Source organism: Malaya genurostris, chromosome 1, assembly GCF_030247185.1.
Source record: "Malaya genurostris strain Urasoe2022 chromosome 1, Malgen_1.1, whole genome shotgun sequence".
NCBI classification, from domain to species: Eukaryota; Metazoa; Arthropoda; class Insecta; order Diptera; family Culicidae; genus Malaya; species Malaya genurostris.
In genome coordinates, this window is record NC_080570.1 from 72,634,689 (window position 1) to 72,662,084 (window position 27,396).

The following is a 27,396-nucleotide window of genomic DNA, read 5'->3' on the forward strand; positions in this document are numbered from 1 at the left end:
TGTTAAAAGATGTTTAATTATGGCTGTACAATTGTAGATTCAATGAGACCAAGACTTTGATTCTCGTCACTGCAATCAAATACTAATAGATTGCTCATACGAAAAAGTTTTTATTTTGCTTTTTAGGAGATTCGTATTAAATTTAGGAAATCTGTATTCTGTATGCGTATGTAAAAATCTGTATAATACAGATAAATCTGTATAAATGGCATCTCTGATCGTCATGCTAACTGAAAATGAACAATATTTGTGAGAGAAGAGAGTAGCGAGAGAATTAGCGCAGCGATTGGTGAAAATGAATGAATGAAACCCTTTTATAACATTGCTAACTCTACAAATTAACACGCTACTACGCTCAACAGCTCGCATGGTCTGTCGTGTCGTGGCAATAATGTGACCATATGTAAACAAAACGCACAAACCACCTGAGACTGTAGAGAGTGAGTGAGAACATATTATTTGTCTTCTATTTCACTTTCGTTAGTCGACCGGTAATAAAGGAAGATTCCTTCCACCGCCCGGTCAGCGTGCAACGGTATCGACCGAGAAGCCGCGTAAGCAGTAGTGAGCGGTTCACGTGTTTACCGTTGTGTTTGTGTCACCGGTGCAAACGAATTTGGCTGTAAATATGGGCGCTTTTCGCATAAAATCGCTCTCTCGATCCATCCGCTGCCAAGTCCGTTCCCGAGCGGCGATCAATCCAGTTCTATTGCTAGTGTTCGACAAGAAGCAGTTTGCTTCGAACAGTGAGAGAAGAGTACTGTAGTAGCATTTTTTTTGGTGCGCGAACAGTCTTCTAGTTCTTGTTCCCATTAGATTTCTATTGCATTTTTTTATCCTTTGGACGTCTGTCGTTCTTCCTTCTTACGTTATAGTATATGATATATAGTGAAAGGAAGAATCATTGGAAGTGTGCTGAAAATTAGAAAAAAAAGGTAGTGGAATGCTTAGAACTAAAGTAAAGAATGGATTTTCCAAATATTTCAAAACTTTAGTTTTTTTTTGCGAAGTTGCTGTAAGGAATTCTCTACAGTACAGTTATATATGCTAAAAAATGCGCATACACTTTTCAAAAGTAATAGAATTTACATTTTGGATTTCTAGTCTCGTTGATGCAACAAATCAAATCAGAAGTATTTTGCTTCCAGATTATTTAACTTCTTTTGTAAAGCATACTCGTTTTATGAGAATTTTGTGATTGGAATCAATGATCATAATAATAACATTAGAGCAGTAATCACGATAAACAGGACCGTGCAAAAAAAAATTAACTAATGTAATACTGCATTCAGCTAATCGAAACCTTAATTTCTCGACCCACCCGGTGTTTTGCAATAGCTGAGTGAAAATGTTCCAATTGAAAACGATCGCCAAGAGCACCGCTCTCAAGCAGGAAGTGTCTACCCTGGTAAAAGCGGCAACTGTCGGTAGTATTCAGCAGCAGCCTCTTCGTAACAGTTCTTCATCCCAACATCAAATTCCGGACCGACTCAAAGATGTGGCCACAGCAGCGAATCCTCGTTTCTTCGACATGGTCGAATACTTTTTTCATCGTGCTTGTCAGATTGGCGAGGAGAAAATGGTCGACAGCATCAAAGGTCGTGCCTCTTTAGAGGAAAAGCAGAAGAAAGTCAAAGGAATTCTAATGCTGATGCAGCCCTGTGACCATATTATTGAGATTGCATTTCCACTTCGTAGAGACTCCGGTGACTACGAACTGATCACCGGATACCGCGCTCAGCATTGCACACATCGTACCCCGACTAAGGGAGGTGAGTGTTTTTTTATGTACTTCTTTTACTCAGACATTTTTCGCAAGCCATTTTCTACCATAAAACCAAAGCAAATAACCCCAAACAGAAGACGAGTGCGGTGGTTGGTCGTGAAGATTGTATTTACGACGGCGATTGTTGTAGGTGTCGATGAGAATGTCACCGATTATGCAATCGCGAGGAAAATTTTCCTTCTTTTCGCGCGTGTTCTGTAAAATCGAATAAAATATGAGGTTTTTTTCCTTTCGGATATTAATAGATAGTTGAATTATTCTTGTCCTTGACTGACCACAGTTCGTTGTTATTATTTTATATAAATTTCATGAGCATAAACGTTTTGATCTTACCACAAACATTCTGATCAAAATTATAACTTAACCTGATTACCTGGCAAAACGTCAAGCTACGTGTGTCTGTGCGTGTATATTTTGTGTCTTCTGTAGTAGTTGATTCATAAATCAACTTTAAATTCCATAATCAGCACAACAAAATTCAAAATCAAGACTCATTTCATTACCACTAAATGGTAATTTATCAAACGATGAATATTAATAAAGCAATAGTGGAATAGCTCAATCAATCATTAAGCAATTAGAACCGAAGAAATATCGCTTGTTTTTTCGAATAACACAAATTGTTTCGTGTAGTCAAATAAAATTAAATACTCTAACCGATTAAACATGATTTACATTATCATTCAACAAGCTTATCACCTTTAAAAGTTACATGTTCTTTATAGAAAATGCCACAGTCTTCGTATAAATTTAAATCAAGACAATTTTCTGTGTAATGTTTAAAAAAAATTCATTACTAATAATAATGTCATTATCCCAAGTTTGAATGTTGAGTTACTAGAATGGTTACGTCCTGAAGCTTTATTGTTGGATGTAAAGGATTTTCTTACTACTACTGTTACTACTAATTTTCACTAGAAGTTCTCACTTATTCCACGTGACCACTTCACCTAATGCACATTTAATCGAAAATAACCTTCTAAATATACACTTTTCGCAGTAGTCGCTAAGCTCAAAGGTTGTCAGTTGTGTGCTGTATTCTCATTCTGTTTGTCTGGCACACGGCAGTGATGCATTTGTTATCCACTAGTAGTGCTTCCCAACCGGTCGCCGGGCTGTTCTAAATAAATAAACTATACGTAAAGAGGCCTGTCCGATTCTCACTGTGACTGTGTGACCGATGTTTATACGATCGATTAGCTGATACGTCACGTTATTCAGTATGATTCAACAACAACCTGTGATCAAGGCAGGAATTGTTATCCACCTTACCATGTGATCAATTGCCAATACTAGTCTAATTTATACCCCAAATAATAGTTGTTTGTATAGAAGTCTAGATTTTTCCATTCGCTGCGTCTGATTTGTCATGCGAGAACTTGTAACCCTTATCACACTCTTATCAATTAATTGGTGTCAAACAGTCAAAAGCATGCAATAGCCGACCGAAAAATAATCATTCATTTTAGCAAGTTCTAAGCCGAAAAGCGTCTTAGGGGTCACATTCACAGAAACCGGTATTAAAAAAGGAACGGTGCAGTCGAAAAAGTAATTTCGATCAGTCCTCGGTTACCGAAAACAACATGTTTGCCGGTCTCTGATGACGTCATTCGACATTCAAATATTTACAAAATCTTGGTTCATAAGAAGTAGTCTGACACTGCATCTCGAATTATTGTCGCTTTTTGAATCTTGGTTGCAAAATCAACACCAGCTGGGCGATGCATTTGTGAACGGTTGCGATAAAACGAAATGATAGATCGATCTGTAACAGGCGATTATTACTTGAGTACACTAAAATGTGCTAATATAAAACCGCCATATCGTGAGTTGGGAATCTTGTTGCCATGCCTTTCGTTATCTTTGTGGGATTGGCTCGGTCCAAAACACGACTGATTGGCGCAGATTATCTTATCTGTTTTCGGTCAGAAGACAACCATTGGATAGCCGTGAACGTGTGCTTTAATTGTCTACTGCATTGGCACGTGGGAATCACTTATAATTTTCTGAATTATTTTGTCACGCGACCATTTATTTAATTTGTCTACATCAATAAGTTGAAGATTAAGTTCTACCAAATATGATAATCTGAACGTCTACATATTATGATTACAATTAACCGAGCATTTGATGGGTTTAATTAATTCATATAATTAAAAAAAGTAGTATGACGAATCGAAAAATATGATATGACAGGTCGGTTAATGCCATTTGTTGGAAATCATACAGACGACTCGTCAGAACAAAAAAAAACATTCCACACCACAAAAAACTTATAGTAATTTAATTAAGTTTACGTTTCGTCTTCGACTCATCAGTGCGTCAGCAGATTATGCTGACGCAAACCCCCGGATCAACATAATCCGCTGAGCAGACGTAAAGTTAATGCTATTTGCAAGACACTTTTTTTTGTACACAAGAAGTGTAACGTCTAAACTGACGTCTCGAACGAAACAAGTTTCGGCTTACTGGCTTTTAGTAATTTTCCAAAATGATCACCAAGATCTAGCAACTTCAAGAACCGGTTTCAGCTTGAACTCACAAATGTTTCCGATTCGAATGAGATGAATAAATGCGGACTGCAGAACGATCGTCCTACGTTGCCGACATTACAAAACTGCAAACAAAGACGATAAAATCGAAAAAGTGCTTATCAACTCGGGGCGAGCGTAAACATGTACGCGGAATCCACATGACTGCGAGAGTTAGCCTTTGGTTAATGTATTCCGCCTGTTTGGAGACTACAATGGATCTTCGTTTATCAACGATTTTTTTTCTCGTACACTCAAATCGCTGGAGGATTTGGAATATTATTCGCTGACAGTATGAATAACAATGAGCCATAACGATAAGTACGCTCGTCATTTCTCATTCCAACCAAGTTGTTACTCTGAGACCGATTGTGGTACTTTATGTTTCAACGATCAGTTTGCTAAGTTGATCGGAAGCTTTAAAAGTTCGCGAATGGCCTTTGCGAGTATGAAATAAATACTCTAATCGTCTAAAGACACGCATCAATGTGTTTATCTATCGCAAATGTGCAGACGACTTCTTTTCACACCTTGTAGACGTATTACTTTTTACGATAATTATCTTAATATAATAAAAGCATTCTTCTATGCTTTTGTTTGAAACACAGTCGGGCTGGAGAGCTTATTTAGTACAAAGGTGCCAAGCCATAATGACTTTTTTTTATTGAAAGAATTATTGGTAATATTATGTTATAACAAATCACTCAAGAAGTCATGTGACTAACTAAGAAAAACAAGTTTGTGCACTAAAAATCATATATTCATATTTGTTTCGATTATAGAGGTTTTAATCTCAATGTCATTCGCCACTTCGGGCCAGAAAAACTTTCTGACCCTATGTGCGGGGTTGGGAATCGAACCCAGGTGGGCTGCACATGAAAGGCATCGACTTACCCATCACGCCACACCCGTCCCCATAGGCTCGATTTCGTTCATCAATACAATAATTCCAACGCTTCTCTGACTTATCATACAGTGCTTGTAGAATGATTTGTCTTTTGTCTCAGAATAGGCTTCACATTCAGCAATTGCTTCTTCATTTGATTGGGACTGTTGTGCCTTTGGATGCTTCGGACGTGGTTCACCGGCTGCAGTCCATTCAGCTGATGGTCGTTTTGATTCCGGAGTGAAGCGTTGGATGAATGTTTCATCCATTGTCACATCACTAAATTTCTGTTTGATTGTCACATATCGACGCAAACAATCTGATGTATTACTTGTAAACATGGTCAAGCCCGAGTTGGCGGTTCAATGCATAGAACGCTGGTCTTACAAGCCAGTTGTCGTATGTTCTCGCGCCCCGACCTGGAAGTCTTCACTGCTCTGAATCTTTCAACACGTTGTTGTTTATTGTTCGGCTGTGAGTGAACGCGGCATCACTTTGAAAAAAACTTTGTGGTGGTCAAATGTTCAAGCATAATAATTGTGTAAATACTACCTTCTGATATCTTTACGGCATCAACTATCTCACGCAATTTCAATTTACGATTAGATATAACCAATTCGTGAACTTTTTTTGTTTTCTGGAGTAGCAACCTAAATTGGACGACCAGAACCATCATCGGTGTTTATACGGCCATGTTTAAATTTAGCATATCAGTAATAAATTATTCTTTTCGATGGATATTTTTTATCAAGCATCAATTACAACACGAAATTGTTATGTATCTCTTGTTTTGAAAATTACAAAAGTAGCTTCACTTAAATGGCTGTCACTTTTTATTGACTAATCGAAATGTCATGAAAATTATACATAGTCTTTTGAAAGTTGGTACTTCATCAGTCGGTGTTGAACAGTCGTTCGCACCGCACGCGTATAGCTCTTGGCTCCTGGAATTTTTTTCTGGCTACCTAGAGTTTCATTGATTCAAGGCTTCAGTCTTTTTCAAGGCTACCTGAATCACTAACTAAGTGACTAAGTGATACAAAGAGTGATATTAGAGTGACTAAGTGATACAAAGAGTGATATTAGAGTGACTAAGAAATTAATCAGCCTTTTTTAAGGCTAGCTAGGAGTCTAATCGAAGACTAATTTAGCCTAGTTAATTTAATTTAAAATTTCATTAATTTCAAAAATGCCTGCGTCCAACCGGAAAGGCAACAAGCCTAAGGCTAAAAATAATTCAATACGGAATAAATCACAATCCGTTATTCAACATTTTTCTAATAACATTCACGATCTTATAGAATCTGAATGTAAAAATAAAAGACAACGGACGGATTTCCCTTCCGCTGATCCTATGCCGTCTAACAATATTTACGAGATTCTTCCTGAATCCGATTGTAGCGACATAGAAGAAAATTCTTCAAAAATTCCCAAAATGGACGCTTGTCGTTCTGGGAAGAAACATCAATCTATGCCACCAGTGACGGTGATGATTTCCGACTTCAAAGCATTCCGTACTGAGCTTTCTACTTTTCTCCCGGAAGTAAAAGTCTCATTTCAAATCGGACGAAGAGGAGAATGTCGAGTCTTGGTGGATGGATTGGAAGATTACGAACGTCTTATTCGATATTTGTCCGAAAAACTTCATAAATTTTATTCATATGATATAAAATCAGACAGACCCTTCAAGGCTGTCTTGAAAGGATTATCAAATGATCAAAGTATTGATGAAATTAAAAATGAACTAAAAGAATTGCTTGGTTTTGCCCCTTCCCAAGTAATACTTATGAAAAAAAGAGCGAATGGTACTTCTAAACCACGCTCTGGAATTTCCCATGAACTTTACCTAATACACTTCAATCGAAGTGATGTAAACAATTTGAAAACTTTAGAAAAAGTACGTTTCATTTCCCACATTAAAATTCATTGGGGACATTATAAACGGCATAATCGTATTGCTAACTTAACGCAATGTCGTCGTTGCCAAGGCTTCGGTCATGGAACCAAAAATTGTCATATGGATATACGGTGTTTGAATTGTGGTAAATCGCATTCGAAAGACGTTTGTCCAATGAATGAAACCACTGATAAATTTTCATGTTCAAATTGCAATGGAAATCATAAATCCAATTATTTGAAATGTCCTGTCAGGGAAAAAATTTTAAACGCTCGTTCGCTTAGACAACAAGTCAAATCAACGACCTTAAATTTACAGAATATACCTGAAAATTCTTCTAAGGCACCTGCCAATTCGTCTTCTAACGAAAACAATTTATTGACAGGTAGATCGACCTCGTCATCATCTTCTTCTAATGTCAGTTATGCTGGTATATTAGGTAGAAATCTATCTCCTATTTCTTCTAATGTAAATAATCAAAACACAGGACCGCCTTGCAGTTCTTCTTCTAACGAAAACAATTTATTAATAGGTAGACCGGCCAAATCATCTTCTTCTAATGGCAGTCTACCTACAAATATTCCTTCAATGCCATTCGCTTCTTTAAATGAAGTCGATTTAGGCGATATAACTGAAAATAAAATGATCTACCTACAAGATCAACTTTTTCAAATGATCATCCAAATGAATTCGACTTCATCACTTTTTGAAGCATTTCAAATCGGATGGAAATTTGCAAATAATATTATAATGAATTTAAAATTTAACAGTGATGTTAAATAATTATTTGAATATTTTAAATTGGAATGCTCGATCTTTGAAATCGAGTGAAGATGAATTTTATAATTTTCTCAAAGTTCACAAAATTCATATTGCCATTGTGACAGAAACTTTTCTTAAACCAAATGTAAAATTGAAAAGTAATCCACATTATGTGGTTCATCGATTTGACAGGTTTACTGGAATTGGTGGTGGAGTTGCCATTTTTGTCCAACGGCAAATTAAACATCGAATTTTACCTTCTTTCAATACTAAAGTTATTGAAAGCTTGGGAATCGAAGTTGAAACCATTCATGGAATTTATTTCATCGCTGGAGCATATTTGCCATTCCAATGCACCGGCGAACAATTAAATTTCTTTAAAGGCGATTTGCAAAAACTTACAAGATATCGATCGAAATTTTTCGTAATAGGGGACTTAAATGCTAAGCATGTCCAGTGGAATTGTAGGCAAAATAACAGTAATGGTAAAATACTTCATAATCAACTCTCAGCTGGTTACTTTACAGTTCTTCATCCCAGTAATCCTACTTGTTTCTCTTCCGTGAAAAACCCGTCTACAATTGATCTGGTTCTAACAGATCAAAGTCACATTTGTAGTGAACCGATTACTCATGCTGATTTTGACTCAGATCATCTTCCTGTAACATTCAGACTTTCCAACGAAGCTATAATTAATCCAATTAGTTCTATTTTCAACTATCATAGAGCTAATTGGTTGGATTACAGATCTCACATTGAAAATCATGTGGATCATGAAACTATTTTAGAAAATTCTGCGGACATCGACACAGCAATTGATAATTTGAATCATTATATTATCGAAGCTAGAAATCTTTCAGTTCCCAAAGCTCAAACTAAATTAAATTCTCCTATCATCGATGACAATCTTCAACTGCTCATTCGGTTGAAGAATGTTCGTCGACGACAATATCAACGTTCTCGTGATCCTGCTATGAAAAACATAGTTAAGAATTTACAAAAAGAAATTAAACATAGATTTACTCTTTTGCGAAATGAAAATTTCGCTAAAGAAGTTGAACAAATTAAACCATATTCTAAACCTTTCTGGAAACTTTCTAAGGTTCTTAAGAAACCTCAGAAACCAATTCCTGCTCTCAAGGAAGGAAATCAAATACTTCTTACAAATGGTGAAAAAGCTCAAAAGCTAGCTCAGCAGTTCGAGAGTGTCCACAATTTTAATTTAAACGTTGTGAGTCCTATTGAAAATGAAGTCTCACTGAAGTATGATCATATTTCAACCCAAGTGTTATCACACGATGACATTTTTGAGACGAATTTTGATGAAATTAAATCAATTATTAGGAAACTCAAAAACATGAAGGCTCCTGGTAATGATGGAATTTTTAATATTCTTATTAAAAATCTTCCCGATGTTGCCTTGAGACTCCTGGTTAAAATTTTCAACAAGTGTTTTTCATTAGCTTACTTCCCAAAAAGATGGAAAAACGCTAAAGTAATTCCTATCCTAAAACCTGATAAAAACCCAGCAGAAACATCAAGTTATCGCCCAATTAGCTTACTTTCTTCTATCAGTAAACTTTTTGAAAAAATTATCTTGTTAAGAATGATGACTCATATAAATGAGAATTCAATTTTTTTACCAGAGCAGTTTGGATTTCGTCATGAACATTCAACTACTCATCAACTTGTCAGAGTAACGAACATGATAAAATCAAATAAATCTTCTGGGTTATCCACTGGAGTTGCTCTTCTAGACATAGAAAAAGCATTCGACAGTGTTTGGCACAAAGGTTTAATAGCAAAAATGTCTGATTTCCAGTTTCCTATTTATTTGATCAAAATGATTCAAAATTATTTAACTGATCGTACTCTTCAGGTTAGCTATCAGAATTGTAAATCTGAATTGCTACCCGTACGAGCCGGTGTTCCGCAGGGTTCGAGTGTAGCTCCAATCTTGTATAATATTTTCACTTCTGATCTTCCAAATCTACCCGTTGGTTGTCAGAAATCGCTATTCTGTGACGACACAAGTCTGTTAGCCACAGGTAGAAATCTAAGAGTGATCTGCAGTCGCCTACAAAGAAGTTTAAATATTTTCAGTGATTATCTGTCAAAATGGAAAATTAAACCAAATGCAGCAAAAACGCAATTAATTATCTTTCATCACAAGCCAAGAGCTTCTTTTCTAAAACCAAACAATAATCACATTCTCAAATTGAATGGCTTGGAATTGACATGGTCTGATCAAGCTAAATACTTAGGTTTAACGTATGACAAAAAACTTACTTTCAAGGATCACATTGAAGGAATCCAGGCAAAGTGTAATAAATATATTAAATGTTTATATCCTCTTATAAACAGAAATTCTAAGCTCTGTCTAAAAAACAAATTGTTAATTTATAAACAAATTTTCAGACCAGCCATGCTTTATGCGGTACCAATTTGGTCAAGCTGTTGTTCCACCAGGAAGAAAACGCTTCAAAGGATTCAGAATAAAATTCTGAAAATGATTCTGAAGCGTCCTCCCTGGTTTAGTACAAATGAGTTACACAGACTCACAAATATAGAACCATTAGATGTAATGTCACATAATATTATAAGCAAATTCCGACAAAAATCGATGCAATCTTCAATTGAATCGATTCGCTCTCTGTATTAGCAAAGACACCATATTAACAAGATAGCCAGCTCTCACATTTCCCGAACAAATCATTGGCAACATCCTTTTTTGCGAACATAGTGCCCTCAGGCGAGTCCTCATCGAATCTCGTACATAGAAGCAGGGGAGAGAAATGTCAAATTCGTGCGCGCCAAAATAGCAGCACTGCGCACCCATACAATTGACATGATATATTGAATGTGATGCCGTGCGATGGCGTTGCTGAACTGAAGATTGATTTCGCTCCAAGCTGACAGGGTCTGGTATTAGTTAGTAAGTTAGTATATAAGTTCCTTTTCCCCATTACACAATACAAGTAGGTTTAGAATTTTCCCTACACAAAAATCTCAGAATTGCGGAAGCAAATGATGTCTTCATGGTAATAACCAAATCATATATATATATATATATATATATATATATATATATATATATATATATATATATATATATATATATATATATATATATATATATATATATATATATATATATATATATATATATATATATATATATATATATATATATATATATATATATATATTTATATATATATATATATATATATTTATATATATATATATATATATATATATATATATATATATATATATATATATATATATATATATATATATATATATATATATATATATATATATATATATATATATATATATATATATATATATATATATATATATAACAGGGCTGAAAAGTCACCACTTGTGGCTGAACACCCAATTTAAATCTTAATAATTTAATTTTAACTCATATTCCAATAAATAGTTATTTAAAAAAAAATAAAAAAAAAAAAAATAATAAAAAAAAAAAAGTTGGTACTTCATAAACGCCATATGGATTTGACAATGATAGCGCCATCTGTATGTCAGTTACACGAATTTGTTATCATGTAGAATGTGGTAAACAGATTTGAGATGTTTAAGCCACTAGCAATCTTTCTTTCAGTCACACGGCGATCTTTCAGCACAATTTTCAGTAATTGATGTTTATGGACGTCCAGATCGAGGCAAATCATCGACTCCTTCACGACTCTCTTTAAATTGCTTCAACACATGAAATTTCGTTCGAAACACAAAACTTCGAACAATCTCGTTGTTCAACTGAAATTAGTAAAAATCACCAAATGCACTTGAGGTAGTTTCACATTAATACTATGTTCACACATGTTATAACTCCGATTTCATGTTTTAGGCGAAAAGACATGTTTTCAAATAGCTTTATTTCATATTCAAAAACGTCACATTAAAACATGTTTTCCTCACCAATAGAAATAACCGGGAAAGTAATCGAAATGAGAAAAAGAAAATCAAATATTTCTTACAAATGCGAAAAACTCAAAAACTTTTTCAACGGTTTGAGAGTGACAAAAATTTCAATTTGAACGTTGAGAGTGCTAGTATTGTCTCAAGGTAACATACGTGAGACTAATTATGATGAAATGAAATCATCCATTGGAAACCTGTAAAACATTATGGTTTAATGATGGAGTTTTGAATATTATTGTTAAAAAATTTCCTGCTGTTGGCTTGACTCTTGGTTAAAATGTTCAACAAGTGGTTTGCAGTGGTTTATTGTTCTGACAGATGGAAAAATTTCAACGTAATTTCTTTTCTCAAAATCGATAAAAATCCAGGAGAAACATCAATTTTAATAACGAATTAATGTACTTTATTGTAATAGTATTTTTTTCGAAAAAAAATATTTTCGACAAAGGTATGCCTCGTGTCAATGAGTATTTACTTTCTTTGATCAGAACAGTTCGGTATTCGTCTTTCAACTACTAAAATAATTTTAAAATTACTAAAGCAAATAAATCTTCTGGTTTATTAACTGGAGTTGCTCTTTTATTTATTAAAAAAAATATTCGGCAGTGTTTGGCACAAGGAGTTTACAGCAAAAATTTAAAAAAATAAAATTGTAAACCTGACCGCCCGAGCTTGACAATTATTTCCACCGGAAAAATTCCGAACAAATCGGTTGCTTCTCGTTTGGCGAACGGCGCACAAAGTAAATCTACCACATCATGTGGCATGCTTGTGTGCCCTTCCGTACGACGCTAACATTCCGCACCAAGTCGTGGCAGCCATGAAGTTGGACGTCGTATGGACGTATGGATTAGACACTTATTCTGATTGAAAATTTATTTTATTAAATCAAATTATAGTATATCAGTTCGGCTGAAAAGTTCGTATCATTTAATAGAAACACACATTTTTTTGCCAAAATTCGTTTTTATTATTCAACATAATTGCCATCAGAGGCGATACAGCGATTATAGCGATCTTCCAACTTTTCGATACCATTTTTGTAGTACGATTTGTCCTTTGCCTCAAAATAGGCCTCAGTTTCAGCGATTACCTCTTCATTGCTTCTAAATTTTTTACCAGCGAGCATTCTCTTGAGGTCTGAGAACAGGAAAAAGTCACTGGGGGCCAAATCTGGAGAATACGGTGGATGAGGGAGCAATTCGAAGCCCAATTCGTTCAATTTCAGCATGGTTTTCATCGACTTGTGACACGGTGCATTGTCTTGATTGTGAGCTCACGCGGCACCTATTTTGCACAAAGCTTTCTCTTATCCAAATATTCGTGAATAATATGTCCAACACGTTCCTTTGATATCTTTAGGGTGTCAGCCATCTCGATCAACTTCACTTTACGGTCATTGAAAATCATTTTGTGGATTTTTTCACGTTTTCATCGGTAACAGCCTTTTTTGGACGTCCACTGCGTTCATCGTCTTCGGTGCTCATATGACCAGTACGAAATTTTGCAAACCACTTACGAATTGTTGCTTCGCCCGGTGCAGAGTCTGGATAACACTCATCAAGCCATTTTTTGGTATCGGCGGCACTTTTTTTCATCAATATACGAAATTCCTTTTTTCCATTTTTTTTCACAATAACAAAAGTAGCTTCACTCAAAATGCGATATCTCACAAACTAATAATCAGACAGCTGTCAAATTTATACACGTATCTTTTGAAGGTTGGTACTAACTGAAAATGGTATGGATTTAATTCTAGTGGCGCCCTCTCATAGAAACGATACGAACTTTTCAGCCGATCTGTTATGAGGAAATGTGACTAACTCTTTGCCTGATTCTATGATGAGACACGGAAATGGTTCGAAACTGAATGATTTGACCAAAATTGCGGATTATAACACTATCATTTATAACCCTTAAAACTGTCGATTCATATATGTATTCCCTCCGTTGTGTTCATACTTTGATGAACAGGTTTGAAACAAAAACCGCACTGCGAACGGAGCGAACAATGAACATAATAGATCAAAAGTTCAAAAGAGCGGTTCTAACGGCTACAAAATACCAACGTATAGAATTCAAGGTTGGTTACTTCATTTCGAAATATCATTTTTCGGTTCGATTAAATGTAGTTTTTCTGTTACTCACATGCAAACGACCAGCAGCGATTAGAAGGTGATATTTTCTACGATATTAATATGCCTTTTGCTGGCTTTATTTGCATTCGTTTGGTGTAAATTTCGCCCAGTGAAAAGTGCGCAACCTATCAAATTATTCTAGATTTGCCTTAAACTAATAATTTTTACCTTCGATTTGGAAGGAAAGTATTATCAATAGTTTTTTAGATAGCATTTAGAGCCATTGGAACGGCTGGTTTTCGGAGCTAATCAAAATTTATTCTGAACTTGCACTAAACTGAAGATTATTACCTCTGATTTGCAAAGAAAATAATCTCAATAGTTCTTTACATAACATTTAGAGCCAGGCACGTTGTCCCGGGTTGGTGGTTCAATGCATAGGACGCTGGTCTTACAAGCCAGTTGACGTATGTTCGAGCCCCGACCTGGACGGATTCTTAGTGTCAGTAGGATCCATAGTACTAGCCATGCAATGATTCAGTACACTAAGAATCGGCTGTGAAGTCTGTTGAAACAGAAAGGCAAAATTCCACAAAAGGGATTGTCAAGACTTTGCAGAGCCAGACACACGTACCCAGAGAAACCGAAACAAAAAAAAAGTTTGATTGAATATTATGGGGCTGTTGATTATGCAGATTTAATTACATCGTAGTGGTGGTTTTAAGACTTTCGTGATAGTCGAAATTCCACTGCCACTGACAGTGTTTAAAGTACATTAAATGGAAATCAAAACAGGGACAAAAATAAAAATACATAGAATACTTACCGGACCGGGTGACCGGAAAGAAAAAGTGCGTGAGCATTGGGTTAGATCCTTCCCGCTGGATCCCGCACATACTTATGTAGGATTAAAAAAAGGGCAGCACACTTCCAACACATGTTTTGGATTACATATACTCGCCCCATCCACCTTGTTTACCTGATTTGGCTCCCTTGAACTATTGTCTGTTCCTAAACCTCAAAACTTTTCCATATTGCAATTTTATACCACTACTCCTGGAATCTGAAATCGAAGCCATTATAGCCAAAGTTAGTTTGTATGGGCATCAACTAATATGACCTACAATTTTAGAAGACGTTTTCCGTTCTCCATGAATCTTAGTGTGGGAGCTATATCGGACCATCTCTCAAAATCTATCACATCATCACAAGTTTTGTGGATTGTTGTGCTCTTCAAATGGACATTTAGATGGTCTTAGACATGTGTGGCGGAAATAGCATGACAGTAAACGTAAAGAAATGTAATACAATAATCTGACTTCGGGCACAGTCATCAATTTTATTCAAATACTCAATAATGAAATTTACAGTTGGAAAAGTTCTGTCTGTCTGCATCATTCTCGATCGCGAGCTCTGCCAGCCTCTACTCTAGTTTTTATTATGTTTATTGCCTCAAGAGACATTACATTGCACTAGTACGCAGTATTCGTGAAAACGGAGTTACAATTTGGGCTCACGTTCCATCGACCTTGGCTGAATAGCCTTAAATCGCTGTGCCATTTTATTTTTTCATCTACTTTCATCATCATCGTACCGTGCGAAAAAAGACTAGTACTCCTTCGACTCTAATTGAAGTCAATGAAGAAACATAAACGTGTATAACTGATTTAGATTTTGAGCACCAGAAATTTTGTATTTCTGGAACCAGAAGCCGAATTCGGATTTGATCCATTCTATCATTTGTGAAAATCGGCCTAGTTATCTCAGGTAAATCTATGTGAGTTCTGTTTTAGAACTTTTGACCGGTACTTCCGGAGCTGCAAACCGGTAATGCCAAGTTTTTATAAAAACCAACTAACAAGAACTTGAAATCGAAACTGTTTTGAACCAAGTGGAAAAGATTTTTCTGTTTTTGTTGCATCGTTACTTCTAATGACGATTTGAAATTTTCAACACACATTATCCTCCTGTATTTCCGGACCTAGAAGTTGGATCTGGATTAAATTAAATGCTATACGAGATTTTTTTTAAGTGATTTCGTTTGAATACAAGTTCGTGAAATAGGCCAAGCATCATCTGACAACCAAATACAACCTGCAACATTCCCAGAGAAATGTTTTCAGTTGAAACAATTTTGATACTGAATTGTTATCAGCTTATCAGTTGCTGTAACGAAAGTGTACTTTTGCGATTACGGATGGTATACCACCTGCGAACAATTACGTTACATAATGTTCATCTATCGTGGTTAAGACCGTGCAGATGCAGTCACTGAACCGTTTAACAGAGAAGATAAATTCGGCACAATGCATGGTGTTTGAAACAGAAAAGTATACGCCCATACTGTACATTTGTATGGTGATGAATGATTATTTTTAGTCTAGTGGTCTACTAGAGCAAACGTTTGTTTTCCCCCGTCATTAGTGGGCACGTCATATTTGGGCGAAACAACAAAAATAATTTTTCGAGTACGGAAGAACTCGATGAACGAACATCCAAACCACGGAACAAAATTATGATAACCAAGTAATGATGACGTGAGTTTGCACACCTCCACCGCACTTGTTTATAAGAAGTAGGCAACATTTGAAACAGTGCAAATTCTATAGCTTATCTGTAAGCTGTAAGGTGTCTTTCGTGCTTTTTTGCCCTGTGCATGACTGTTTCTACCCGTTCACTGTATAGGTTTAACAGACATCTGGATGTAGTTTTTTATGTACAGCGCAACAAAACTATACAATCGTGATTTATCACTGTATCACAGTTTTAACTTTAATATTTAATCTACTTAAAATAGTATTTTTAGGTTCACATCTTCATCTCTCATTACGGATCCTCAAATATCCCAGGCAATTTTTTTGCACTGAAAATGCCTTACTCTTCACTATACCGGATCTAATGCCAATTGAAAAAATGCGAAACTAATCGCGTAACATTTTTCTGTTATAATTTTGAACAATGATAAATCAGTCATTTGTTAATGGATTCATGTATTTGAACAATTAGGCAACATTTAACTTAAACATGTATGCCAACGTCGTTTCAGTATTTAAATAGAATACCGTTTCCACGAACCAATCACAGCATGTCATAATGATGTCATCCACCAGATTACTCTAGCATGGCGGACGGTTTCATTCGTTGCTTTACACCTTGCATTTCATACAGTAGCAGCTTTCCTTCGGTTAGTATAGGAGGGTTTCGCATCATGAATGAAAAAACCACATCGTTCTGTAATTAATGTAAATTTTTGAAAAACAAAAACAATATAAAAATTTGTGGAAAGGGATCAAAATAGAATATAATCAATTATCATGAAAGAATCTAATTGTCAATTATATCATTCGCAAACAATTTAAGCGCTTAAATTAGAATAAATTTCTAATTGGTCACTTGAATAAATCATCTTTTTTTCTGAATATGTTACGCGAACTTTTGAATTGTTTCATTTTTAATTTGTGCTCGGCCGAACCTTGCATACAACGCTGTATTTTTTTTTCAGCTAAATGTTAAGATGGCTTTAATTTGTATATTTGTACTTACTAGCTTAACTAATACCAAGAAATATTTTGCGGATTTCGAATGACTAAAAATTACATGAAAATAAAATGAAAAAGTACTGTAAGGTGCGGAAAACAATGCCATGAGGAATAGGAAGTTAAATACAATGACTTTTCAATTATGTTAAGTACTCCATTACATGTCGTTTATTTACTATGTAGACTTATTGGAGGGAATTTGTCTAAAGTTTACATCAGTTAACCCAGCTATAATCATTTTAATTGTTTAGTGAAACTTAGTTTTATCCAATGAAGGAATAATTCGAAAAAGGCAAATGATTGAGATGGCAGAAGAAAAATTTGCCTGAAATACATGCGGAAGCTGAACTTAAACATGCAAACTTTGTCCACCCCGTAAAATTGTTCGAACCAGGAAGAAGTGAGTGAAATTATGGCTTTCTCATATAACTCGTATTTTCATAAATGTTACTAAGGGATCCTTAACGAAACTTCTTTGAATCTTGCATAAAAATATAAAAGTTTGTTTGGGCATATGCTAGTTTATGACTTTTTCAATTTATTAACAATTTTTAGCCTAGTTTAGTGGAATTCTATGGTTTTATGCATTTTTGCTATAAATGATGGGTTGAAGTTTCAAACACACTTCACCCTGTTGTTCTGGAGCCGGAAGTCGGATCCGAACAAAAGTCAATATGAGACCGAGAAACCTTTCCTTTGAGTTTAATTTTGTGAAAATCTACTCAGTCGTTTCTCAGAAGAGTTCTGCTTTTCAGCTTTTGAGCACTATTTTCGGTACGTCCGGGAACTAGGAACCGGTATAGGTACGTTTGTCCAGCAACTAACATAGCTTATAAATTGAGATAGTTTTGAGCCAAATTTAGAATATTTTTTTCGTTTTTTTGCATTATCGCTTTAAATGACGGGTTGCAATGTCATGCACTTCAATCTGTTTTATCCAGACAAAAATCCACACCAATTTATATGAAAATAATGCGTTTTATCTCAACTTAACTTTATGAAAATCGGTACAGTCATTTATTGAAAATTGGAGTAATTTTTGGTTTGAAAGTACACGGTCATCAACTAACCAGATCTGCCTAATTAAAGAAATATACGGCTAGTTGAAAGTATTTTGCTTGAGTTTTCAGTGTTCATTCAGTTTTTGTTGGCCGACTTTCTTCTCCGCGTTTGATTGTTAATAACTTTTTCTCTGATTTTCTTCATGAATGAAAAAATCACATATGTCTTCAAAAATTGTATCTTCATGACTGCACAAACCGTATATTATAGGGATCAGGGTCATGTCGCCGAAAGCCATTTCGCCGAAAGCCGTTTCGCCGAAAGTCATTTCACCGAAAGGGTCATTTCGCCGAATTTCATTTCGCCGAATGGGCCACTTCGCCGAATGTCATTTCGCCGAAAGCCATTTCGCCGAAAGGGTCATTTCGCCGACTCCTACAAATTTCTTAAAATCGTAATGGGAATCGATTTAAAATAAATACAAATTAAAGATGATAACGTTAACGCCCCTTTTGTTGACCTACAATTGTACTTCTTGAATAAAGATTGATTCATGAACCTCAGAACGGAGTTCCCAAAGAAACTTGTTGACTACTAATCATCAAAGCAATTCCATAGGTATCTACCAAGCAAATGTATGTGGTATTTTCCGTTTACTAAATAAAAAAATATTTAATGCGGCTTCGCCACATCGATTTGATTCGTGTGCTGTCCGACCTCGCTACCGCTCGTTCGGACCTAACTAAAGCAAAGAAACCTAGCTTTGAGTAGACCGGGCAAACGAGGCGGTTATAGGTTTGTATGCAAGAGGCCGCCGCTTCCGACGGCGGGTCGGCGGCCAACTCAGCCGGACGTCGCCTCGGCGGCTTTATGCCGCCGAGCCATCTTGGCTTCGGTTATGTGGCTGCGCCACATCAGTTATACAGGGGGTATAAAAAATCATTTGATGTATTCTAAATTTTCCTTTCGGCGAAATGACCCTTTCGGCGAAACGACTTTCGGCGAAATGACCTATTCGGCGAAACGACTTTCGGCGAAATGGCATTCGGCGAAACGACTTTCGGCGAAATGGCTTTCGGCGCAATGACCCGCTCCCATATTATAGAGTCCAAATAGAATGAAAACCAAAATTCACCACCGCTAGGTATTACTTCGGGGTGGAAGGCTATTGGTGCTCACAGCACCCTCTCCAGATTTATGCAGAATGGGGATCAGCATCCTGCTCTCGAGGGATCGACCAGTTGGATGACGAGGTCGGTCCAGTGATGCCGGCTGAAGGGTAACTTCCGGTTCACTGGCGCCTCGACGACCCAAAACTGATGCTACGTCGCGGAACTACTCGATTAGTCTCCGCCAAAAGATCTAACCTACACCGACGATGAGTTCCCCGACGAAGGAGGCCCTCCCGAAACCGACGCTTTCGATTCCCGTCAACGCCCGACCGAGAGGATGCCTGGGTCGATCCAGTGATTCCGGTTGGAGGATAGCTTCCGGTTCACTGGTGCCCTGACGATCCTAGCGGTATTACGTCCCGATTTACTCGTCTAGTCCCCGACGAAGAGTTCCCGGCGAAGGGAGTTCTCCCGACACCGAGTTCTCTGTTACACCACACGGGCCACCCGAAGGAGTGCCGAGGTCGGTCCGGCGATTCCGGTTGGAGCATGGCTTCCGGTTCGCTGGCGCCTCGACGATTCGAATCGGTGGTGTGGTGACTGCTCGACTAGCCTCCACCGAAGGATCTAGCCTACACCGACGGAGAATTCCCCAACGAAGGAGGCTCTCCAGAAACCGACGCTTTCGATATTCAATAATCGCGTCGAGTTGTTCTATGACCGCTGTCATACTCGGCTTGACTACTTCCTTCACTTGCTCCCGGGACTCAGGCTGGTCCACTGGTTTGACATGGGCATTGCTGTCGCTCGTCCCCTCAGCTACCGCCTCGCTCTCCTCTCTCGCAACCGTTCTGGATGGAGACCTCCTCAAACCCCCTCTTGCGAAAGGGTTTATCTTCTTACTCGACGCCGATGTTAATGGTGTAAAACTCATGTTTATAAGGGTCCCCCTTATGGCTACCGTCAAACCCAGCCGAAAGTAGTCGCTATCATGATCCCATTTTTACCTATGCGGTGCAGTGAGGCCATGCGAGGGTTGGCTTTACGCTCAGAGCCGGATCAGCGCAAATCAGGAAAAGGGCATCTGAACCTACTTCCACCCAGTCATCCCAACCAGGTGGCTGAAAGTGAGACGGCGTGTCATAAGGCCTGCCACGGTTTTATGGGACGGAAGGCAGCTGCGACATTAGCCTACTCGCCATTTCAAGCCGGTTCCATCCTGCTTTACTGAAGGAGTAGAATACCGCAACTGTCAGCCCTAGCTTCTCTATATATTCCGATCTACTGTATCGTATCCATGGATGGTGTAGTAGCCAGTATGCCATAGTTAGGACCTCACTGGTGTTAGTCCTAACGTGTCGAGTCGGCACTCATGCTGGGCCTGTGCACTTTGAGCGGCACACGATCGCTTTAGTAGGACTTGCTTGCGGATACATGCAGCTTTTTATAGAGGATTAGCAGAGCCCGCTGCCAAACTCCACCACATCCTAGACAAGCCCTACAACTCGCAGTTACCGGGGGAGGGGTCGTCAAGCCCTTAGACATAGTCCCTGCTGCCCTCCTGTGTGTGTGTGTGTGTGTGTGTGTGTGTGTGTGTGTGTGTGTGTGTGTGTGTGTGTGTGTGTGTGTGTGTGTGTGTGTGTGTGTGTGTGTGTGTGTGTGTGTGTGTGTGTGTGTGTGTGTGTGTGTGTGTGTGTGTGTGTGTGTGTGTGTGTGTGTGTGTGTGTGTGTTCTCAATGCTAAGTTAGCATCAAATGTAATCAAACATCACAGAAAAATGTTCGAAATCTTGCACATGGCAAGAAATCGACTCTTATTTATGTCGTTTTCGCTTAATGCCCAACCTAATTCAATTTCCACCCTAACTACTGTCAAACCGTTTGTTTGAAGCTAGTTTCGAGCCTAGTTTCAACGTTGTTGAACTAAAAATCGATTCGGTTTCGAACCTGGGTTTTATATCAGGTTTGCTCTCGTGAAAACTGTTTGTTTGATGAAAATACCCTCGGTCAGTTTCAGTTTTCTCTAGCGAAATCGACATTAATGTATATTGCTCAGATTTATAAATACCATTTTAAGATTCTGCCAATATGCAGGTTGCATCCAATGTCATATACTTTACCAACCGTTTCTAAATCTTCAGCCTTTAGCGCCAGCTAATTATGTTCATTCGACATGGTATGAAATTGTACACATCTGAATATTTTTTCCAATAGACTGTTTTACATAAAACACTAATAATAAGAATTGAAAGATTATTTATACCCAAACAGTTACTTTTACTCATGAGACTTTTTTTTTGTATCACACGTCGAATTGTTTGAGGTTAAGATGAAAAATGATAATCATTGAATAATGCAAGGAAAGTTATAGATGGTTTTAATACAAACAAATTAACACGTTGACAAAAAGTCTAGATAAATTGAGGCCAATTTAAAACCACATTAAGGGTTATAAATGCACCTCAGCAATAGGATGTTAATCCGAAATACTTGACCTATTTGAAGGAATTTTATTTGATTGCTTCATACTAACCAATTCGCACCTACTCATTTTGCTACTAACGCAGAAGACGATAGAGCCCAATCGATGTCGTTCTATTACCCAAATGTCACCACCTAATTTTGGTCTACGTGGTTTATGAGCGGTCCCATGAGGTAATGCAGTAATAGTGTGATAATGAACTTAAATGAACCGCTAGGATATTGCATTTCTCTACTTGCACTTATCAATAGAGAATATTACATTAGTTCAGCATGGAATAATCCAATGGTTGCCGCATCGAACATTTCTGGTGTTAATTTCACAATGTAAACTAGAGTTAATTGAACCGACGATTATTAATTTTAATTTGAATATCAACGAGTGATTCTGTCTGACGGTGTAGTATCTGATACTGTTATTACTGGTTGGCACGTTGTCAAAAACGTGATTCAACAATAGATGAAGGCCGGTCAATTGTATCACTAGACATTTGGCATAGCGATGCAGTGTCTGTCTGATGCATCAACACGCTATTCTGCTATTAATATAAGTTTGATGAGAGCTGTTTGTGGTTGCACTAGGTTCGAAAAGGGGGTGTGTTTCAAGTGAAAGTGCTTTTTTTTCTCTGAACGAAATTAGAAAAGCAGCATAGTTCGCTTCCGGTGTGTCTCGTTGGCAGTGGTTCGGTCATAGGGTGGTTTTCTATCTCCGGATTGTTGTTGCAATCTAATCAATTCAATAGATCAGATATCGAATTTTATATTCCGAAATTTATTATATTTTAGTATTTAAGAATGTACGAGATAGTCACTATAGTTATGGAAACAATGTTTGTAAAATGATTTTCCAGAAACTACTTTGAACTCTACTATGGAAAAGATTCAAGATTGATGTTCAGAATGATTAATATTGAACTCTATTTAGCACATGTTTACCTTTCTAGTTGATTCACTATGTACGTAGTTCTAACGAATTGATTTGATATCTAACCTCTCGATGTTGTACGTTTTTCTTCCAGGTATTCGCTTCTCCCTCGATGTGTCTCGCGATGAGGTCAAGGCTTTGTCTGCCTTGATGACCTTTAAATGTGCCTGCGTGGATGTCCCATTCGGTGGTGCTAAGGCTGGAGTAAAAATCGACCCGAAGCAGTATTCTGAACATGAGCTGGAGAAAATTACTCGGCGCTTCGCTTTGGAATTGGCCAAAAAGGGATTCATTGGACCAGGCATTGATGTACCGGCTCCGGATATGGGTACGGGCGAACGTGAAATGTCATGGATTGCCGACACTTACGCTAAAACGATTGGTCACTTGGACATCAATGCTCATGCTTGCGTCACTGGCAAACCCATCAACCAAGGTGGTATCCATGGACGCGTGTCGGCTACTGGACGTGGTGTGTTCCATGGATTGGCTAACTTCATCAGTGAAGCGAACTACATGGCAATGATTGGAACCACCCCCGGATGGGGAGGTAAAACATTCATTGTTCAAGGTTTCGGTAATGTCGGTCTTCACTCTTGCCGTTATCTGTGCCGTGCTGGAGCAACATGTATCGGTATAATTGAACACGATGGATCCATATACAATCCAGAAGGAATTGATCCGAAGGTAATATATATGAACGACTGCGTTATAATTTAGATACAAGCACCAGTTTTTTCTCTAAGGCTTTGGAAGATTACAAGAACGAAAACGGTACAATTGTCGGCTTCCCAGGTGCTAAGGCGTATGAAGGTGAAAACCTGATGTACGAGCAGTGTGATATTCTCATCCCGGCTGCCGTTGAAAAAGTCATCACCAGTGACAATGCTGGAAGAATTAATGCCAAGGTTTGATTTTTCGTGTTTGGAATTTTGAGCAGTTATTGAGTTTATCCATCTTACCCGCAGATCATCGCTGAGGCTGCCAACGGTCCCACGACACCGGCCGCCGACAAAATTCTTATCGACCGAAACATTTTGGTTATCCCTGATTTGTACATCAATGCCGGTGGTGTAACCGTGTCGTTCTTCGAGTGGCTCAAGAATCTGAACCATGTCTCGTACGGACGTCTGACGTTCAAGTATGAGCGTGAATCCAACTACCACCTGCTCGGTAAGTACTACCGCAACAAGTCACACATCGCATCTAGTTTATACACCATTTCAGTATTAGTTTGCGAAATTGCTTGAATCATTTGGCTTTCGTTAGGTCTACGCGCTTGTTATTTGGGTTCTTTTATAAGTTTTTTGTTTTGGTTATGGGTTCTAATGTACTTATTCAGCATCCTTCAATCTTAGAACACTTACCAACACTGTATTTTGTATTTTGCTCGTTTCGGGCTCTCGTTCAATCATCTGGCTTTTGCACCATGTGTCACATCAAAACATTTGCACCTAATGTCAATGAAGTTATTATTTAGTAACAATAAACAATTCTCTTGATAACATTCACCTGTTAAACTGAATAGCAAAGGTTATAACTTTTAAAAAATGTTCAAATCAATCAACAAATATAACTATTATATGTTTGCCTAATACTAATAATGGAAGGATATGCTCAAATCGGGAAAAGATCCGGGCTATAGTATCCTACGTCATAACAGAAATTATAGTGAATTTAGTGAAGATGTTATTATCATTTGAGGGTGTGCATAATGCACCATTTTTTGAAAATTTTGATCACTATGTTTTCATTGCATAAACTGCATTGGAAAATTTAATTGATCATCGCTTTTTGATAAAATTTCATGATTCTGGAAACATCTCCATTTAAGTTTTATAAGCTGGATTATCGAAGCTGGATAAATGAAAATATGCACATCACCGGCGTATGACCAATAAGGTTAAAACCGGAATAAAATAAACGAGATAATAACATTAAATATGTACATATTTTGAACTGATTCGCTTGAACATCCAGGGAAAAAATCTATCTGCAGAGAATTTTATTTTTTTAGTTTTGGTCGAAGTTTTAATGATTTTGCAGATTTTTAAATGGTGAAGATTTTTGGAAAACGTTGCTACTTGTTATATCAGGCATTAAATTGTTGGAATAACAATATTGTAAACTTTTCGTATTTCCAAATGAATTTTATAAAATTGACCCAATTTGACTGTGCGTAGTGCATCAATAAAAATGTACTAATGCAATGCATACACTAAGCAATATAGAATCGATAATCATGCTTGAGCATCAAAGTTGAAATCGAAATTCTTTCACTTAGTCATGTCGTTAGAATATAATCAGGAAGTTGATCCTCCTATTACGTCCGTAATTTGAAATATTGTACAGAAAAAAAGTGTTTTCGTTCGGTAGTTCTTACTTCAGTTTCTTTTCACACGTTCTTTTTTTCTCTTTTCCTTTCATATAGCTTCTATCCAGGAATCACTTGAAAGATCCATTAATGAGAAACGTAAAGTACCACAATTGTAAACTATCAGTAAAAATAGGGCAAAGCGCAAACACCAAACCTGCACTCAAGCTCCTTGATCGTCATCATCACTTTCTCAAATCTATCGCTTAACACGTAAACTCACACACAGAACACTTGTATCATTAATTCGGTCAGTTTCCTTACTTTCTTCATTTCCCATAGCTTCAAAGTAATGTTATTTGAATGTCGACATTGTATTATTCAACTCTTATATTTGTTATGCACCACTACCCGAACGAAAAACACACTTGTTGCAACATTTTCTATTTATCTGTCAGTACTTAACATAGTATTAGATGCTGAAAACTTTTTCTACTTATCACACGTCTGCTTAGAATGTGAGGCAGTCCTAGTTGTCGAATATAACCATGGTGTTTACTCTAGTTTTAGAAGTAGTCTTTTAGAGAATGTCTTGTGATTGACAACTAATTTAATTCCATTGACTAACTTGTTTATTGCTGTAAATTAGTCGGAGTAACAGCAAAACAAAGCCCCTTTATGTTGTTGATAAATGATAAAAAACGATTGTTTCCAAAAACTATACGTACTGTACTGAATTGTTAGAAAGGTTTGTATTGCGTGGGAATCGTCTGTAATGTTGTGTTCCGAGATATTTAGTGGGATTAGAGGAAATTGCTTTAAATAACAAAAGAACGAAGTTCATTATTAAGTCATACTGGTGTTTGTACATTTCATACGTCTGCATGAGTTTTTTTGTTTTTCGTCATACTCTGTATCACCTTGCTTTTTGCACAACACTAACCGCTTCAAATCGACTTCAAGCTTGACCAATGGTTCACTAACGGAAAGTATCGTCCTCGATCGTTCTGTTTTCTCTTTACTCTCATTGCTGCTCATCACAGAATCGGTGCAAGCATCGCTGGAAAGACGCTTCGGTAATGTAGGTGGTAAGATCCCCGTCACCCCGTCGGAAGCTTTCCAGAAGCGTATCTCCGGTGCTTCAGAGAAGGATATAGTCCATTCTGGTCTGGATTATACCATGGAGCGCTCGGCACGTGCCATCATGAAGACCGCCATGAAATATAATCTGGGACTTGATCTGCGTTCCGCTGCGTACGTTAATTCAATCGAGAAAATATTCGAGACCTACAGGGATGCCGGTCTCGCTTTCTAATAAACAGGACACACACACAAATTTCAACCAAAACAACAAGTACAGCAGCCGAAACTATGATTATGATTGTGGTATCGCAATCCCAGCTAGACTGGATGGAATCCAAAACTAACCAATCGAAACTGCCACAATCTGATATTTCAAAGTTACTTAAACTGTTCGATCTTAAGCTTAAAGTATCGCGTCTCAAATTAAGCAAGTAAATAGTGAAACCACGATGATAGTTATGATCAAATTTTAGGAAGCCAATAGCACATTTTTCGCAATGTGTACATTGATCTATGTTACAATTTGTACTTCGAATCATTTTAAGTTGTTTATTTGTCGAGTTCCGTATGACGAAATTTTCGCCAGAATATGTACATTTTTACATTTTCTAACTAGGTTATAAATTAAACTGTTCCTTTTACCGATGGAATTGTCGATCCATCGTGATAATTTCGTACTTTTGTGCTGTTCATTTACTGTCAATGTACTCAAGTAAACGTCAATTACTTTGCTGGTGTAACACATAAGACAATGTTTGTACTTACGAAACGCCAACTATTTGGCCATTAATTTCAGAGCGCTCGGTTTCTACTAGGTTTAAAAAGCGCAACTCCGTGAGACTTTTTACTCTTTTGATGAGCACGAAACCCCGCGCTGGATTACGATCAAAGGTTGATCGAAGCGATATCGCTAAGTAAAACACATAATGTATTAACTATTCGTAGGTGGTACAATACTTTTTTCCGGAATGCTAACAAAAGTTGAACACCCTCATTAGAACCGGAAATAGCTGCACTTCAATATTAAGAATAAACGTGAAAAAAAGA

At 37.2% G+C, this 27,396-nt stretch overlaps 1 protein-coding gene across 3 annotated transcripts; it reads left to right on the forward strand.

The window, feature by feature from the left end:
* The first annotated feature begins 659 nt into the window (after nucleotides 1-659).
* LOC131440446 (glutamate dehydrogenase, mitochondrial) lies at nucleotides 660-27,396 on the forward strand. Of its 3 annotated transcripts, none has more exons than XM_058611728.1 (7): nucleotides 660-935; nucleotides 1,149-1,772; nucleotides 23,047-23,639; nucleotides 23,699-23,860; nucleotides 23,921-24,125; nucleotides 25,384-25,425; nucleotides 26,310-27,396. In XM_058611728.1, the coding sequence occupies exons 2-7, from the start codon at nucleotides 1,349-1,351 to the stop codon at nucleotides 26,579-26,581; spliced, it is 1,698 nt and encodes a 565-aa protein (XP_058467711.1). In that variant the 5' UTR covers nucleotides 660-935; nucleotides 1,149-1,348; the 3' UTR covers nucleotides 26,582-27,396. The 3 variants fall into 3 exon arrangements, with proteins under 3 accessions (XP_058467711.1, XP_058467710.1, XP_058467713.1); XM_058611727.1 differs by having other exon boundaries at nucleotides 1,339-1,772; XM_058611730.1 differs by lacking the exon at nucleotides 25,384-25,425 and having other exon boundaries at nucleotides 662-935; nucleotides 1,339-1,772.